The sequence below is a fragment of the Pipra filicauda genome, unplaced genomic scaffold, assembly GCF_003945595.2.
Source record: "Pipra filicauda isolate LSUMZ 115617 unplaced genomic scaffold, ASM394559v2 scaffold159_size1710840_pilon, whole genome shotgun sequence".
Lineage (NCBI taxonomy): Eukaryota > Metazoa > Chordata > Aves > Passeriformes > Pipridae > Pipra > Pipra filicauda.
Window position 1 is genome coordinate 1036617 of NW_024104095.1, and position 18263 is coordinate 1054879.

The 18263-nt window shown below is 47.3% G+C and overlaps 1 protein-coding gene across 2 annotated transcripts in view; it reads left to right on the forward strand.

Annotated features, from left to right (window-relative positions):
• Positions 1 to 18263, forward strand: part of CRISPLD2 (cysteine rich secretory protein LCCL domain containing 2) — a 31332-nt gene continuing 13069 nt past the window's right edge. The window contains exons 1-10 of one of the 2 annotated variants that reach the window (XM_027725157.2): positions 1 to 56; positions 882 to 928; positions 5038 to 5363; positions 10699 to 10817; positions 12928 to 13060; positions 13156 to 13271; positions 14600 to 14700; positions 15876 to 16034; positions 17347 to 17407; positions 18019 to 18085. In XM_027725157.2, the coding sequence (XP_027580958.1) occupies positions 5121 to 5363; positions 10699 to 10817; positions 12928 to 13060; positions 13156 to 13271; positions 14600 to 14700; positions 15876 to 16034; positions 17347 to 17407; positions 18019 to 18085 (999 nt within the window). In that variant the 5' untranslated portion in view covers positions 1 to 56; positions 882 to 928; positions 5038 to 5120. Of the gene's footprint in view, positions 57 to 645; positions 929 to 5037; positions 5364 to 10698; positions 10818 to 12927; positions 13061 to 13155; positions 13272 to 14599; positions 14701 to 15875; positions 16035 to 17346; positions 17408 to 18018; positions 18086 to 18263 lie in introns of those variants that run through there. The other variant, XM_027725155.2, reaches the window with a different exon arrangement.

The following is an 18263-nucleotide window of genomic DNA, read 5'->3' on the forward strand; positions in this document are numbered from 1 at the left end:
ACGGAGCTGGATGTCACAGCTGGGGCTGTTGGGGCACCAGCAGCACAGCAGGAGGGGTGAGTCCTGTCTGGGGGTTGCACTCGCTTTTTGCTTTCCTTATTCCCTGGAGCTCCCGACTGAGCCGTGGGGAATGTCAGCGCTGGGAGAGCTTTGGGAACAAACTGCAGAGGGGGATTAATCTCCTGTTTCCCAACAGACACCCAGCTCTGGGAAAAGAGGGGGATGCCATGAGATGTGCTGGAGGGCTGGAGCTGGGAAATCCCAAATCCCTCGCTGTGGGATTTCCCTGTGAGGAGCAGGAATGGCTGAGCAGGCAGCCGAGAGGAGCCAGCTGGCTTTAGTCCCTCGCAGGAAAAAAACCCTTTCTTGGATTCCCCCTCTCTCCTCACCGGAGCTCCTGGAATCCGCAGCGCTGCGAGCTCTGCCCGAGCACCGACTGCGGGGGAAAGCACAGCGAGCCCTTTTATACCACCATGGGCTGCCCTCCTCCTCCTCCTCCTCCTGCTCTCCCCTCCCGGTGCTCCCGCCTTTGGGAGGATGGTCCTGCTCTGCTCAGCCCCAATGACTGACTTCAAACTGCCGCGATTCCAATCTCTGTTCCTCGCTCCTGCCTCCTTTCTGTGGCTTCCCCCCCCTCCTCCTTCCCCCCCCCCCCTTCTTTTCGTTGTTACTCCGCACCCGTTGCCAAACCCTGGATGATCCATGCTTGTCCTCTTTGCCTGGAGAGCATAAATACCACTGGGGAGCTCTGTGAGACTGCACTTGGTACGAGTTGCTGAGCTGAGACCTTGCACATCTCGCACCTCACGAGGCTTGTTCCATCCTTCTCCCCTTCTCCTAGCTTAAATATTTCAGATACATAATTTATTCTCCACAAGCAGGCTTGGAGAAGCTGCAATTACCTGGAGACTTGGGAGTACTCGGAGAGGTAAGTGTAAAGTTTGGTCCCTGCTTCTGAAATGTGGTTTGGGGTGGGGGGTGTGTGCAAGAAATTACTTTTTTAAGAAGGCACAATTTTAGTAACTTCTCCAAAAAGTTGCCTGGATGGTATAAAATAACACAATACTGTCTGAACTTCCCTTACTGTATGATCTGCAGAGGTTAATGTAAGATTAATAAACATTAATCTTGAATGAATGGGAGGAGTTTGCAAGTACAGGAGTGGATTTCTGTGCAAATAGAAAATATGCAAGGGATGTTGTAGCAGTGTCTAAGAGCTGATGCCTGTGGGCACACCAGTGTTCTCCAGAGTTTGTGCAGCTTTGCTTTAAAGTCCTGTATTAAAGGAATTTCAGTGTCATCACATGTGGTGTCTGTTACCAGGGGGTTTTCTATGTGGTTTTACATAGAAACTCACCCACTTGGGTTCTGTGGGAGTGGATTGTAATGGAAGATTCAGATGTTTTGACCCACGGGCTTGAAGGTGCTGAATTTATGGTGTGTTCAGTGCAACGTATCAAGTTGTCCTGTGTCAAGGAACTTGTCATCCTGCTCTTCTTTGGAAGCCAACACAGTTCTTTAAGGCTTGAAATGTGTGCATCCCAGGTAAAGAGATGGGCTGGAGTTTAGTGCTTTAAGTATGTTGTGGCTTTATCACTGGATTTCTTTGCACAGGTTAGAAGCTGATCCCAGGCTAACCCAGGTTAGAAGCTGATCCCAGGCTAACCCAGGTTAAAAGCTGATCCCAGGCTAACTCATCCTAGATCCCAGGCTAACTCAGGTTAGAAGCTGATCCCAGACTAACTCAGTTTAGAAGCTGATTTAGAATGCTAGCTTCCCTCTGCTTTGCTCTTTTAGATGCTTTCCTGATATCCCAAGCTGACTTCTGCATTTTCCTGCCTTGTCAGCTTGTGCCATGTGTAACTCCACAGGTCTTGGGATGCTTTAGCTGCAAATGTCACCCATAACTCAGGAGTAGGCACCCACTCATGTACTTCACCAGGGAGGCAGTCAAAGCTCAATATCCATAAGGAATAAGGTGACATGAGGACATCCTGAAGTACAGGAGTCAGCCTGCATGTGGCTTCAGCAGCCTCACATGCCAGGCTTCAGATGCAACCAGCTCTCCTGCTTTCCGTGCAAAGCAGACACCATCCATTAGCTGGGGAAATAGCTTTCTAAAAATAATGTTCTCCAAAGTCCAGTGCTGCTCTTTAACTCCCTCAGACCCCAGAAGAAGGCCTCCTCTCTGTCCCCACTTCGGACAGGCTTTTCAGCACACTAAGGAGTCGGTTTCTGCTGACTCAGTCATTTCTGATCGCTCCCAGATGTTTACCTGGCACCAGCATCAAGGGCCTGATGTGTTTAAAGGGAGGTTGTGCTAATGCTCCTCTTGAACCCTTTAAATCAACAGCAGAGGCTTCCTCAGCTGACTGTCAGCTGATAATTTTCTGTGAATAATATCAAATTCCAACTCAAAGGCAACATGATTCCAACCTTCCCATATGAGGAGCTCCTGCTGGAGCCCGGAGGCATCGCCCCAGCTCTGCAGGGCACTTGGTCTGGCTGAGCTGCAACACGTGTCCCAGTGTTTCTTTGCACCTGGGCACCAGGGTATCGAGAGGCAGATGGATGGACATCTGAAATCGATGAGAGCTCTCTGAAATGTGAGCATCTTCCTGCTGCTTTCAATTAGTTTGGCCAGGGAACTCTTTCCACTCTGTCCCTCTCCGATTCCTTTATCCTCCCTTCGGATGCTCAGCGCTCCCCACCTCGAGCCAAAAAGGAGGAAGGGATCCGCACACTCGAAGTGAAATAGAAGATAAAACCAAAGTGACCTAATTTTAGAGAGGTGCTGGTATCCCCTTGCTGTCAAATGGGATCCAGGGAAGCACATCCCGAGGAATAATGCACCATCTGTTGCGAGGTTTTTGGCTGGGTCGCGAAACCAGACGCGCTGGCTTCGCTGCGGAGCCGTGAGTGGGGCAGCTCCTCTGGCTCTCAGATGTTACAGCTGATTTTTTTTCAATCTGCCCTTTCTGAAAGTTCAGTGTTTGCCTTAAATGGGTGGTGGATTCGGGCTCCTATTTAGCAAAGGGCACCCGGCCAAGCGAGGGGTGCAACGGCAGCCTCTGAGCGCCGGCTGTTCCTCTGCCTCCAGGCCAGGCTGCAGGGAGAGCTGCCGCTGCTAAATGGCCACATTGTAAACGGCCGTGGCACTGCAACTATTTTTAAACTCCTGGGGAAGTGCCTCAAAGTAGGAATTGTTCCCTGAATTTGGGTCAGACAGCCTACAAAAGCTACAGCTCGTTTTGCTGCCCCTGCCCCTCTGTAGCCGGGTTAGAAAGTCAGGCTCCTGCTTGGGGGGAAGCGAATGCCACAAACAGGGCTGAGAAGAGGATGAGGTTAAAGGAATATTTGTCCCAGTGCCACTGAACGTCCTGTCTTCAGGTGTGCCTGGAGCTGGGGACAAGGCGTGTGTGTTGGACTTGCTCTGCAGAGCAGGAAATGATGAGAAGCCGTTACCTAAACTGAACAAATTACATCCTGCATTGTCCTACCCCGGCAAAGGCTTAATGTGCTGCCTGGAGAGAGGCTGAGGGCAGCTGGTTTTCATCTGCCTCAATATTCAGTACGAGAAAGAAGCCTCAAACAGGGACTTTGTCTTTTGTGTAGTCAACCAACAAGTTTTCAGGGTTTCTCAATAGTGTCAAAGTTTTTTTGAGGGTCCCTGTCTGTGCAAAGCACCTCATGCTTGCCACTGTCCTCCACAGTTGCTGTCGTGCTGGGTTTGGGGATCTGGGGCTTTGTGCTTGAGCGTAGCTTTTCCAGCTGGGAGCTGGATGGCTTTTCCCTTCCTTGAATGGTTTCCAGCTCAGCTGGTCTCAGTGTGTCCAAATCCCGTGTCACTGGGATGAAACTTCTCGAATAATTCCTGCTAATCTGGGGTTTGTTTCCTGCTGCTGTGTAGGAATGCTTTCAGCATGGCTTTCAACACTGCTGTCAAAACCAGATCCTCACCTCATGTTGTAGGCAGGGATGGGGAAGCTTTCCTCCAAAGTTTTGTCCTAAAGAGGGAGATCCTGTGCTTGCACTGTCTGTACGGATGCTTCTTGCCCAGATTGATCCTGCTCCAGTGGCTCTCACATCCCAGTAAGGAGCAGTGGGTGCTGCAGAGCCCTGCAGCAGCACAGACTGCCTTCCCTGAACAGCTCCTGATCTAGATAAAACCTGCCAAGACATGCAAGGATTGTTAGATGGCTAAATTGGAGCAGGGGGGAGTTTGGGAATAGCAAGTGGAGTGGAAGCACCGTGGAGCAAGGGAGAGGGGTTAAACAAAGCTGTTCCCACCCGGCAATGACCAAATCAAAACCATCCCTCTGAGCCCGTTGTGCTGACAATGCTTCCAAGTGCACGGGAACACCTGATGTGGCCGCGGGAGGGCGGGTGCTCCGGCTGCTCTCCTGATCTTCCATAACTCACATCCCTGGCCCTGATCCCGCCTTACGTGAAGCGCCGCGTCAGAGACACCCCCCATCCCCCCCGGGGCGTCACTGCCGGCAGGGATTGGCGTTGTTTGGTGTTCCGGTGACATTTCCCATAAAGAGTCGCTCTCACACAGCCTGGCAGCCGCCCTGCTGGGCTCCATCCCGAATAGCTCGTGCTGATGCCTGACCTCTGCGATCCGGCCTCCTGGGAATTTTACTTTCCCTTTTATTCATATCTGTTCTCTACTTTAGCAGCTGCTCTTTGTGGGAATAACTCCAAATGTCTCCCCTTCCTGCCTGTGAAGGGATGGAGCTGGGATTACTCAGAGCTGCTGGGCATTGTGGGGTGGCACCTCCACCAAAGATGCTGGGGTGCAGGAGGCACCTTCTGCCATGTCTGGGGAGTCCCAGCACATCAGTGGTGTAATAAACTGAGTCCCCATCACTCAGGGTGTTGTTCGGGTCTTCCTGTCATTGGGGTGAATGGGAATTGTAGGTATCACTTATTTCCAAGCACAAATATGATCTGTGAGGCCTCATTGTTGGGTGATATATGCACTGAGAGATTCTCTGGCACTGCCTTCACTGCCTGTTTTTCCCCAAATTCCAGATCTGTGTTGAGCCATAGGAGTCCCAACAAGAAAACCTACTGTCACCTTCATCTTTGCTTCTACTGGCTGCAAAGGAAGAAGCATGAATCCTGCCCTGCCTTGGATCATTCCTCTTGGATGTGTACTGCTCCTGACAATGACAGCTGAATGCTTTATCTTGCCCAACTCGAGTCACCTGGAGAGCATCCTGAGTAAATATCAGGATGGGGAAGCTCACTCCAGATCCAAGAGAGCCATTTTATTCTCAGACAGACAGGAGATCCTGATGCTCCACAATAAACTGAGAGGTCAAGTTTACCCAGTGGCTTCTAATATGGAATACATGGTGAGTCTAGTGCCTGATACCTCACTTTGTTGCTACTTTTTGTATTTCCTAACTGTATTTTAATTTTCCTTGAGGTGCGGGAGGTACAGCAAATTTCCTCTGAAGTAAGTTTTTCTCAAGAGGTTTCCTGAAGCAATTTCATTCCAGAGTGAACGATGCTTTAGATCATTGGACTGTTTTGGTTGGAAAGGGCTGCTAATGGGTCATCGAGTCCATCCACTGCATAGTTTCAGGACTGGTTCCATTATTCATAAATGAGGTCTGGCCCAGCCCTGGATGCATCTCCGGTGATGGCAATTCCACAGCCTGCCTCAGCAGGTTCTTCCATTACCTTAATGTCATAAAAGCATCAAATTTTCCCTAGTGTTTAACCCATGTTCTCCCTGTGAAAGGTTTCAGGCTGCTTGGAGTGTTTTGGGACACCACAGTCTGCTCAGAGGATCTTCTGATGGTCTTTGGGTTGCCATCAGCTACCACCCAACGCTGGAGGTGGCATCTGTCCTCTTGTCATACACTGATCACCAGAGCTTATCCACGTGAGCCAAACATCCAGGATGCTGCTGGGAATCTGCTCTGGGCCACAGAGAAACAGGGCTTGAGAAATGTGGCTCCACTTGCAAAGAATTTGAATCACTGGAAAAAGCTGGAAGGACTTTGAGAGTTTATGGGTGGATGGGTCAGTGCTATTGGCTTTTTGTAGTTCAGGAAACCAAAATAAAAGTTTAGTCAATGTACTCTCCCACTTCAGAGGGAGAACTTAAAGGTTTGAGAATGAAATATGCCTTTGCCATCAACAATTCCCATGAATAGCTTTTCTTCACTTGATGCCAGAGACCCTCCTTTGAGCTATTTTTGCTGTGCCATCAAAATATTACAGGGCCACAAAATGATGTAGGCAAATAATTATTTTTTGTGTGCCTTTTCCCAGTGTGCAAATATAGTTCTGACCAAGGCTAGTCTGACTTCAATGTGCACTTCTGCTGACGGATCCGGTGATTAATGATTTGTTAAGACCGTTTTTAAAAGGGTAAAAGAAAAGTACACTTGAATGTCATATAAAATTGTTTGCCAGCTGTGCTGAAATGAGGGCTAGAAATGGAAAATCTTGCCTTTTGTGACTCTAAGGAGAAGAAAAAGAGAAGGGAGGGCAGAGGACATTGAGGAAGGACAACTGTCTGTGGGTTGGTCCCCACCAGCACTCACCCTGCCGGTCTCCTGGAGTGCTTTTGTCAGGCATCTCGTGCCTTTCTAAGAACCAGTGATTGTATCTCTTCTTCAGCGGCTCTCACGTTATCCTGCAGGGAAGTACTGCCAGAAGAGGCAACTTGATTGACTTCCAGAGGGTAAACACAGAGCATGAGCAAGCCCAGTGTGTTTGGGTTGGCTCTGGGGATGGCAGAGTGCTGTGGACTGTCCACTGCCCGGCTGCTGTTTGCGCTCGCGGCGCGGTTACACTTCTCTGTTTGCCTTTGCTCAGGGAGCTTTTCTAGTGGTTTTTATGGCTGATTGAGGGCAAATGAAAGGGCCTTATGTGCTGTGAAGAAAGGAGCTGAGTATAAGATGGTGCTGCTTGGAAGGGCCATAATCAGCCTTTCATGTGTTCGTGTTTACCCAGGATGACTTGGAAACGCCGTGTATAAGCTGAACAGGAATTTCTCTTTAATCCTTTGTCCTGCATAGGACATTTCTCATTTGGACTCGTTTAAGAGGATGGTCTGTCTTTAGTACCACAGATAAACTTTTCTCTTTCCCTTTGGTGCCCATGTGGAGTGTCACCAGCGACGTGCAGCGATAATTTGGGGATAAGTAGGTAGAGCATGTTCTTGCCCATCCATCTCCAAACACAGCCTTGTGAAAGTCCTTTCTCCCAGCTCCATATCTGATGCATTTAAGTGATCTAAAATGGCAATGGGGGCAAAAGTATTCCAGGAAACGGACATATTTAACTACTACAGGATGAACTTAAGTTGTTGGACACTGTTGATAAGAAACCAATACCAAACTGGGGCCTATGACTTATCTGGAGATGAAAAGAATTATGTACATATGGGATAAAGGTGAAGTAGACTGAAAAAATGAAGAAAGATACAGTTTAGCTGCTGGGTTTGTGTAATTAATTGAAAGTTGGCACAGGTATTCAGTGTTAATGGAAAATGAGTGAGCAGTGCACAACTTCCTGATGAAGCTGGGCCAGTACAGAATTACCTTAACCCCTCTAACAAATCTATGATCGACACTTCCACTGCGTGTTTGGACTTTGTAACAGCAGTGGATGGGTGCCAAGACCAAAACAAACCCCTTGTTAATAGGCCCAGAGTAAAAAGAACATAATGGACCCAGAGTAAAAAAAGGACATAATAGATCCTAAGGCATTGTGACCTTTTAATATGGCTTAGTCAGATGGCTTTCAGCAGTGATGAAAGACAGAAATCTTTCCTCTTGCGGCGGCCTCAGAGACAGCTGGAGAAAGCAAAATTGTTCTCAGTGCAGATTGCTGGAAGGAAAATAGTTTGTTTTCATGTATAAGGTATGCATCCTTCCTCCCAACTGTAGGGTGCTGACTTTCCCTGTCAGGATGGGATAGTATTTCTGTGGGGGTTAGCAAAGCACATCCAGTGCTCTGCCAGGACATGTCAGCCCTGAAGTTTCATGGCACTTTTAAAAGTAAGCTGCCAGTATTGCAGAAAGTCTAAGCTGGGGAGGATAATGAGTGAGTAACCTGATCACTGGAATTCAGATGTCTGGAGTTAGGTTTACAAAATCCTGAGGCTGAGTAAGTAGACTTTTTGTGGGATGTGTTCTTACTAAATCTGAACCTACAAGTTGTAGCCTAACGTGTATGCCATGCATATATTTTATATATATAAGATATACTGTACTTTCAAAAGCCATTATGAATTTTCAGGAGTGAAAAAGACAGTCCATGTGCTAAATCACTTGGATTTGCACATACCCAAAGGATTCTCAGCCTCCGCTTGTGAAGGAAACTGAGCACAGGCTCATTGCCCCTCTGCCTTCAGCAATCTTCCTAGATACTGCTCTGAATATTGGCACAAAGAATTCCTGCAAGTATAGCTGGGAAAGTCTGAAATCTCTTCCCCCCCCCCCATACTTATTGCTCTGAAATAATTCCAGCGTCCTGACCGCACTCGCGTCTGAGAGGCAAGAGGCAAATAACTGCTCTGATTTAAATGGGATGGCTTTGTAATCTGAGCCTGCAGAAATGAACTTCTCTGCTCATCCAGAACAAAGCTGTGCAAAGACAGAGCTCGTTCCCAATTACCTGTTGAGTGTCTTTTGTCTGAGCTCATTTATTTTATCCGTAGGCATCAAAGGGAGACGGGACGCAAATGTTGGCATTAATTTCCTTTTAATGGCCTATTGCTCACAACGTCTCTGCATTAAATTAGGAGATTTGGAGCATCTCCGCCTCTGAGGCTGCAGGGAATGATGCTGTGCTAGAAAGCCTGGGGAACTTGCAGCGCAGAACGTCTTGGGAGAGTGTCTGTGGCTTTTGTGTTGGATGGGAAGGCGGGTTGTGGCTGGTCACTGCCGAGCGCAGAAAGTGGGAGACCACAAAAAGCTGTGTGTCTGGGCACAGCTGCAACAGTCTGCTGGGATGGAGGTTTGGGAATGTGTGTGGTGGGTCCAATCCCATCACCTTCAAGGAGCTGGAGGGCTGGGACGGAAAATGGTTTCATTCCCTGGGTCAGAGCTGTGTCCACATGGGGTTTTGCAGATTGACGTGGATTTGCATGGTCACTGGTCAGCCCAAAGCCAGGCTGATGAGCCCAGGGCAGCTCTGGGATGTTGTTGGAATCTGGGTTGCTGAGTGTGTTTAATGATAAGCTCTGGGAGGCCTGGGCTGTGAGCTCAGTGAGATGAGCTCATGTTTTCTTTACACAGATAGTGTGGACACACCAAGTTCCAGGAGACATTGTGTTTTCCTCTCGTCTTATCCAGGGATGCACAGTCCTTCCCCATCCCAGCTATAACTGCCTGACAGTGTGTCCAGATACTCACTCAGAACGAACACCTGATGGTTTTTAAATGTGTTTGGGAGCCCGAATGCCCTCCAGGCCTCCAAAAAGGCTCTGACAGGTCCTTTGATATGTTTGAGATCAGAAGTTGCTTTTTTCTGGAGAAGACAGGACTTGGAAAGAGCAGCTGGTTGTGATGGTAAATGTCCAAAAGGACAATCTTGTGCTGGCACGTGAATGGGCTGGAGACACATTACAAGACCTCTCGTCTCTTTGGTTTTATTTGTAGGAATGTGCGGTAATATTTTAATCCCAATGAATTATCCTCTGAGGGCTGTTCTGAATAGAGCAGCTGTCAGTAATTACACAATGAATTCAGGGCACTGGCTGCTGGGCCCAGCAAGTCTGGCCTTTAGAACAAATACACTCCTGGGCAGCGGAGCCAGCAGAGCTGCTTTCCTGTTTGCCTTTGTGTCATGTTTGAGCGCTGCTTTGGCTTCCAGCTGGGTGATATTCCATGAGGAGTGATCTCACACTAACGTCCTTCCCTCAGTGGGAACAGAAATGGGATTTGTCACTTCCAACCTCATGCCTTTGAGTGAGAGTGAGATTAGCTGGGTCTTTGCCTGCTCTGATGCATTTGGCTGGATCCATTGGTGGACTCTGCAGTTAGTCTGGAAAGAGATGGGGAGATGGGACTGGGAGACTCAGACCCACACTTCTTGATTAAGAACTTGGACCAAAAATCTCCAGCTATGTGGTAGCAGAGGGCAGGAATACGTCCACTGTTGCAATTGTCCTTGATAGGAAAGCCTGGAGATATCCCGACAGTAAGGACAATGATGGAAAATCAACATCAAAGCACTGACTGCACATTAGAACTCTTGCAAGTCTCAGAAATAGGTGTCATGAGCAAGTCCTGGGACCTCCAACCTTGACTTTTATTTTTTTTAATTTTTTTTTTTTTTTAAAACATATTAGAAAAAAAAACCCTGCCAAGAATATCTGGTGTTTTAGGGTGGATAGGCTGGATGGCTTCCTGAGCTCTTCCCAGGTGTGTTTGTGTGTTTTCTGCTGACCTGTATAAAGCACCTCCCAAGAAGCATGACATCAACCAGGCCAAATCACAGACTCTTTAGTGCCCTGGACTTTCATGACAATGGAACATCTTGAGAAATGTGGTTTTAGGTTGGGGCACACCACTGAACTGTGCTGGCTCCACCAGGACAGGCCGGACATGTACACGTGAACTGTAATTTAACCTTTCTCCAGTAACTGCTGTTGGTTTCATCTCTTGATCTAATAAGTCTGAGATGAAAAAATGACCTGTTGCTTTCTCTCCCCATGCCCTGAAGACCTGGGATGATGAGCTGGAAAGATCAGCCCAGGCCTGGGCTCAGCAGTGCATCTGGGACCACGGGCCCAGTGACCTCATCAGGTCGATCGGGCAGAACTTGGCGGTTCACTGGGGCAGGTAAGAGCTGGGGGGCTACAGAATCACTGCAAAGAGCAATTTATGGGTCATCCTTTAGAGACAGTTGGAAAAGCTTGCTTTGGTGCTTGACAGAGCACTGGGAAAAGGGAAGAAAAGCTGAGGATCATTAATTGTGATTGTTCTGGTGGAACAGTTATCCCAGTAACACCTGCAGCCACCACAGTTCCCAGTGAACCAGCATTGATTTGGGCTCCTCTGGTCATCTGTATCTCTGGGTAACACAGCTGTAACCTGCTTAAGGTCACTCCTACTCCTTAAGGAGATCAGAAGTCTTAACCCTTGCTCCTAAATCTGCTGTTTCAGGGAAGGGTTCTAGCATCATGTAGAGAACCAGGGGAAAGCTGAAGTTTCTCAGGAGCCATGTCTGGATTCAACTGCTAGTTATGAATTTAATGATCTCTTGCTGTATTTTTAACAAATATTTATCCAGCTTCTAATTTCTCTTTCCTGAGAACACTTTGCAGATTTTTTTTTCAGCTTTCTGGGGCAAGTTTTTAAACCAGAGTTGTTAATCCAGTTAGGAAAGCTGATGTTAAGGCTTCCAAATGGATTTTCCTCTCCATCTTAAGGTGAAATTTCTTTATTGTTAAGCCCCTGTTGTTAAGCCTTTTATAGGTTAAACCTGCTTTGCACAGCAAACATCTTGTACTTGTTCAGGAGCCCTGAGGGATTTCCACCCATTTCCTGGGTGGAAATCATTTCCTGGGTGGAAATGCAGTTATGACTGTTGTAAATCAGGTAGAACTTGGTGGAAAGCAATGGAAATTTGCTGGTGTGAAATTAGCCTGATAGAAAAGTTGGGCTCGTTTTTGTTGGCAGAATTAACTAATGGTTGGAAAGTAGAGTGGTTAATCCATTGGAAACAAAGTCAAAAGATCGTGCTGTTCTTGGCTCTCCTACAAGTGTTCAAGATGGCCATGGGTTCCTGATGGAGGTAGATCCAATCTTGCTCCCTTTGCAGCCACTGAGAAGAAAGAGAAATCAGATTTATCTCAGCTTTTTCAGGAACGGGCCATAACTTGATTGCCTCAATTTCCTCTCCTGTAAAGTAGGACTCGGAAAGTATTCGCCTCATGACATCATGAGATGGATGTTTTCAAAATACTTCTAATGAATGATTTTTAATGAAAAGTTGGCTGAAAGAGTGAGCTCCAGTTGGTAATGATATCATTTGGAATTCTGGCAGCTTGCTCCATGTGAGCTGTTGAAAGCAATAAAAAGCAGTGGCTTTGGTGCAGTTTGCAGATCACTCCGTTTGCTCTGCGTATGTAGCGTGTAAAATACATATTTCTACAGGTAATTTTGACACCATTTGTGCTCCCCAGACAGCACAAGCAGCATCAGCACTGCCCCAGGCTGTGGTACCTGGGGCACAGGTTACACAAAGTACATGGGGGGCTCGGTGCAGGGGGAAATTCCTGCAATAAAAGGTTGGATAGTGGTGCAGTGCTCCAGCTACTCTTTACCAGCTCATGGTGGGATGTGAGTGTGGAAAAGCCCACTCACTTTCAAAGGTCTTACAGTATTAGCTCCGGGGGTACTTCCAGATTTAGCAAATTGCCTGGTGGTAAAATAGGTACACGATGGCTTTTGGTTTAAGATGTTTGGCAAACCCTCACTTCTGTTTACTTTCAAAATACAACTTTCCGCCAAACTAGAAGTTATTTTGTAGTTGTGTGGAAAAGTGAGAAGGGCATTTCAGGGCAGTGGCACTTGAGGATTGTGTCAAACCTATAAATAATACAGAGTCAGGTCAGGCTGTGAATGTAAGGGAAAAATCATAGAAACACAAAACAGTTTGGGTTGGAAGGGACCTAAAAGATCACCCAGTTCCAGCTATGCTGTCATGGTCAGGGACACCTTCCATGAGACCAGGTTGCTCCAAGCCCCATCCAACACGGGCTTGAACGCTTCCAGGGATGAGGCAGCTTCTCTGGGCAACCTGTGCCAGGGCCTCACCACCCTCACAGGGAGGAATTTCTTCCCAATATCTAATCTTAATCATCATTAACATTGTCAATGAGATTTTTTTTAATCCCCAAATTTCTACCAGAACATCATGACTCAAACTGCCTTTTTTCTCCTTCAGGTATCGATCCCCAGCTTTCCACGTCCAGTCTTGGTATGATGAAGTCAAAGATTACACATTCCCTCATCCTCATGAGTGCAACCCGTGGTGCCCAGACAAGTGCACAGGCTCTATGTGCACACACTACACCCAGGTAGAGGACACCATTGTACCCAAACTCTCCACATGTCCCAGCTGTGCCTGGATTGGGGTGATTTCCTTATTTTTCAATAACTATTGCCCTTGCAGATAGTCTGGGCCACGACCAACAAGATTGGCTGTGCTGTCAACGTCTGCAAGCAGATGAATGTCTGGGGAGAAATCTGGCAGAACGCTGTCTACCTGGTCTGCAACTACTCCCCCAAGTAAGGCAGAGCAGCTGGGCTCTCTCCAACTCTCCCAAACCTGGCAGGTTGCTTAACTAGCCCAGGATCTGGGGAAGAGATTTCAGGCAGTCTAGACTGGTGGTTGTGGCTTTAAATTTTCTCTTTAGGCAGCAGCACAGGGCTGGTTCAAAACTACTGAGCACTGCCTGGAAAACTGAATGAGGGGCCTGGGCCAGGCTGGAGCTTTGATGTTCCTGCCACGGGAAGGGAAGGAGGAGCAGGAGGTGGCCAGGATGGAGCTGGCGTGTGCTGCTGAGCGAGGCTTGCTCTCTGCTGTCAGAGGGTGGGAGGGGATGGGGTGGTGATGAATGCCAAAAAAACCCTGAAATAACTGCATCAGTGAAAATCTCCCTAGCTCAATGGTTTGCTTAAATTGCAAAATGAAAATTACATTTCTTGCCTACTACAACCAGGAGAAGTTTCCTACCTGGCAATGGCACTTAATATTTTCTGGTTTAATGGCTAATAGCAGAAACATTCCCACTCCAAGCCCTTGGCAATTTAAAACTTCAAAACAAAATGAACTAGGGAAGCCACTTATATGCAAATGGAGCGGCTTGGACAGCATCTGACTTCTGGGGATCATAGTGCAGAATAATGCAAAGGAAAAAGGTGTGTGGATATAGAGCTGTCATGACCCAGGCAGAGCTCTCTGGGTGTGTTGTCTAAGCCCCTCTCCCCAGGTTAGATACTCGTTTTGCTCATGGTTTGGAGGGGTTTAACAACCTGCTCCTCATATGGGATCACACCATCTCCTGCACAGCTCCCACAGCAGGCTGGGCCATTTGCACGTCATCCATTGAGGGCTGCTGGATGGAAAAATACTCTATTCCTGCAGTTTCTGCTTAATCTTTTCTCTCTGGCATCGGTGCACATTGTCCTCATCTAGCCTTATAGGTGGAGACAGCTGAAAGAGCAATAACCCAGGAGTTCGTAGCCGTGGGCTTAACTCTGGCTCCTTCAACCTCCTCAGCCCCTAAAGTTTGCAGGACAAAGTGCCAAAATGGGCTTTTATTTTGAGTAGTTTTTTGAGAAAAATGCAGTAATCCACTGATTTATTTCTGTTTACGTATGGTCCCAGTGTTTATATTGGAAGTTAATATAAAAGTGATACTGCATGTGATTTATTTATGTCAAAAACTAAAAATGTCATTTTGGAGGTGACATGAGGAAGAACATTTTTTCCTACAAAGCTTTCCTGGGCTGGTTGTTTAGTCTTTGTTCCGTTGCTTTGGGCCAGGTGATGTTTCTGGTCTTGGGTGAGTGTTTGGGTGTCTGATGGGTGCACGTTTCTCCTGTGCTTGCAGGGGCAACTGGATCGGAGAAGCTCCGTACAAGACCGGCCGTCCCTGCTCCGAGTGCCCCCCGAGCTATGGAGGAGGCTGCCAGAACAACCTCTGCTACAAAGGTACGTGGTGAGGGGCTTGGGGCACCCTCTGGGATAGGGAAAATTGCTGAGCAAGGATGTGGAAATTTCTAATTAGAAGCAGCCACAGCGCTGTGCACCTTTTAATTAGCCATCCTTAAATATTTCGACATCACGACATGTGGGAAATCGTCAGCCACTGCTGGAGCTGAAAACCTCTGAACTGCTTAAAATCTGGAGCTCGGATTCAGCATGTTTTCCTGGGGAAAATGAAAGAGCTGGAGCAGGGGGAAGCAGCTCTGAGCTTCCAGAGGTTTGGCTCGGGAGCTCCAGCGGGATTTTGAGCACTGGCAGGAGCGATCCCGTCCTTGCGGGGTTTGTTTGGGAAGGGAATGTTCTCCAGTGCTTCCCAGAGGTGACGTGGGTGGGCAGAGCTTGGCCGCCTGCCCTGCTCCTTCGGGGGCCAGGGATGGAGCCTTTTGCTCCCTCCCCACCTTGGTTTTCATGGCTGCAAGATGAATGCAGCGATTCCTGTCTCTCAGAGGAGAGAAGGGGATCCTGGATGGCTTTTCCTCACCTGTGGAAAGAGAGGTCAGGAGAGTAAAACACATTATTAATGTGAGCCCTTCAGTATAGCAGTGCTGTCCCTCAGCATGCAGGAGCTCCTGGGGTCGTTTTTCTCCTCCCACATGTTTGGCTTCAGAGAGACCTGGGCTCCTGGAAAGAGGCAGGTTCCCTGGAGACTTGCCCAAAGTAGAGGCTTTTTTTACTGCAACCTGGCATTTCTCATTTTTCCCCTTGTGGGGTTTGGGGGAGGACCCCGAGGTGGGCTGCAGTGGGGAGAGGGGAGGGGGTGCCCTGTTGGAATATGTGCTCTTCAACTTATTTGTGTTTTCCCTCAGAGGGAAGAGCTCTGTGGGAAACAGGAGCAGCAATATCAGCACTTTGTTTTCACTAATTAGTGGGGATCCTTTCAAATCTTTACTGTAAGATGCTATAAATGCTGCTTCGTGCCCAGAGGAGCGGGAGAGGAGCAACCTCCCCTCACATTCCCTGGGAATAGCTCTGTGCTGCATCTAATGGGCATTTTTGATCTTCCAGCTGTTTTAAAGCAGATCCTTGTCAAACTAAATCACCTCCCTCAAAACATGAACCTGCCTGATTTCCCCACCCCTGTGAACACACTGTAATTATTTTTAATCCTCTCTTCTAACCAGATTACCGTTATCAAGATCCCATCATAGGTGAGACAGATGAGACCAATGAAGTGGAGATTCCACAGGTGGCAGAGCAAAAGCCAGTGAGGTTCTACCCTCCGGAAAGCAAGCCCAGCAAATCTATCAAGCCCAAGAAAATCATCCCAGAATCCTACATGAGTAAGACAACCTCTCTCTTTTTCAGCTTCTCTGAGTTTTTAAGTACCTCAATGGGAAAAAGGGTGGAAAGTGATGAGGAAGCTCAGGGAAAAAAAAAACTGGGGGGATGTTTGAGTGGAGGGGGAGGTAATCTGTGTGAAAATTCACTGCTGCTTGTAGCAGAAACCTACTAGAAGTGGTGAGCAAAGCTTTCAAAAGCTGCTTGTCCCTTCTGCACATCAATCTGCAATAGGTATTTGTTTGTTTAAGCCATTTCATAGAATCACAGACTGGTTTGGGTTGGAAGGGACCCTAAAGCTCATCCTGTATCCTGTTCCACCCCCTGCCATGGGCAGGGACACCTTCCATTATCCCAGGTTGCTCCAAGCCCTGTCCAACCTGGCCTTGGACACATCCAGGGATGGGGCAGCCACAGCTTCTCTGGGCACCCTGTGCCAGGGCCTCACCACCCTCACAGCCAAGAATTCCTTCCCAATATCCCATCTAACCCTGCCCTGTGGCAGTGGGAAGCCATTCCCCCTGGTCCTGTCCCTCCAGGCCCTTGTCCAGAGTGCCTCTCCAGCTCTTTTGGAACCCCTTCAGGTACTGGAAGGGGCTCTGAGGTCTCTCTGGAGCCTTCTCTTCTCCAGGTGAACACTCCCAGCTCTCCCAGCCTGTCTCCATGGCAGAGATGCCCCAGCACGTGGAACATCTCTGTGGCATCCCCTGGACTCACTCCAGCAGGTCCATGTCCTCCTTATCTCAGTAAAATATCAATGTATCAAAGGTCCCCCCATCAGGAATCAATTTAGAAATACAGCGTTTATTTCCCATTTAAAACACTCTGCACTTAGCAGTTCCCCTCTTTGCAGCTATTCTGGGTTTTATAGTTTGTTTCCTCTTTATTTTTTGCTTGGGAAGATTTCTGAAGTCATTTGTGGAGCTGCTGGTACTTCCTCAGTTGTTTTCTAACTGTTGTTAATTAAAAGACTTATTGAGCAAACAAGGTGAGGCAAGCCAACACATCCTTTTCAAGTTTATCTACTGAAATCTGGAGAGTCTGTAATTAAATGGAGAATGAGACTCTGACTGCAGACCTCGGGCTGTAAATCAAAGCCTTCAGCTGTCAGATGCTTCTTCCTTACTAATATTCCAGAGACACCTGTCTCAAGTGAAGAGCTAAAGAGGCACGAATTGCTCCAGGATGCATAAAATAAGATTTTATCTTGCTGCACCAAAGACCTCCAGGAAAGACATGTGGAGGTTGTTCAGGAGCAGGCTGAGCTCTTTCCTTTTAAAATATTTATTTTTTTGTTTATTTATTTCTCCCCAGCACAAGTCATCACCTGTGAAACCAAGATGAGAGACAAATGCAGAGGCTCAACATGCAACAGGTAGGGTTTTATTGCTATTTCTTAGAGTACTGTGGGAAAAAGTAATCTAAATATTGCTCAGTTGTTGCAAGCATAGGATAGGCTGTACTGCTTATTTTTTTGTGACTAAACAAACCAAACAAAATCCCAACAAAACCCAGCAAAAAACATCCCCTAAATTTCTCCTCATGCAAGCCTTCAGCCAAGCCTGGCAATAAGGTGCTTTGGTTTATTTTATTCAGCCGTGATGACCCAGAGTTTCAGGTGGCCAAAATAATTCAGTAAATTTTGGCAGAGTCATTTTTCGAGCGTTTTTCATGCATTCCACTGCTGTCCAAGCCAGACCAATAATTCATGGCTTGTCCCCTCCCAGCCAGTCAAGAACTTCTGGTTAAGGTTTCTGCAAAGAACAGGACAGTTTATCACTTGGAGAAAAACCAAATCCACAGAATCTAAATATTGGGTTGGGCTGTTAAGGAGGGTGGAGAAACTCTTAAAAAGTAGCTATTTTGCAATCTTGTTTTTAAAATGGAAGAGTTACGTGAAATGAATGGAATGACTATTAAGTGGAGTCAAAGTCTGTTTTTCTTGAATTGTTTTTTGCCACCCTCAAAGATATATATCTTCACCAGGTATTTGTGCCCAGCTGGCTGCTTGTACAGTAAGGGAAAGATCTTTGGAACATTTTATTATGAAAGTGTAAGTACCTTTTAATAGCTCATGGATGTAACTTGTGGGGAGTTAGTGGTAATAACAGAAATGGGAAATGCCAACCATTCTAGTGTAATTTGGCTTTTCATATTCTCCACTTGTGGTGCTGTAAAATGGTGCTAATAAAGATTATCTGTATTTTCCTCATCTTAGTGATGAAATAAAA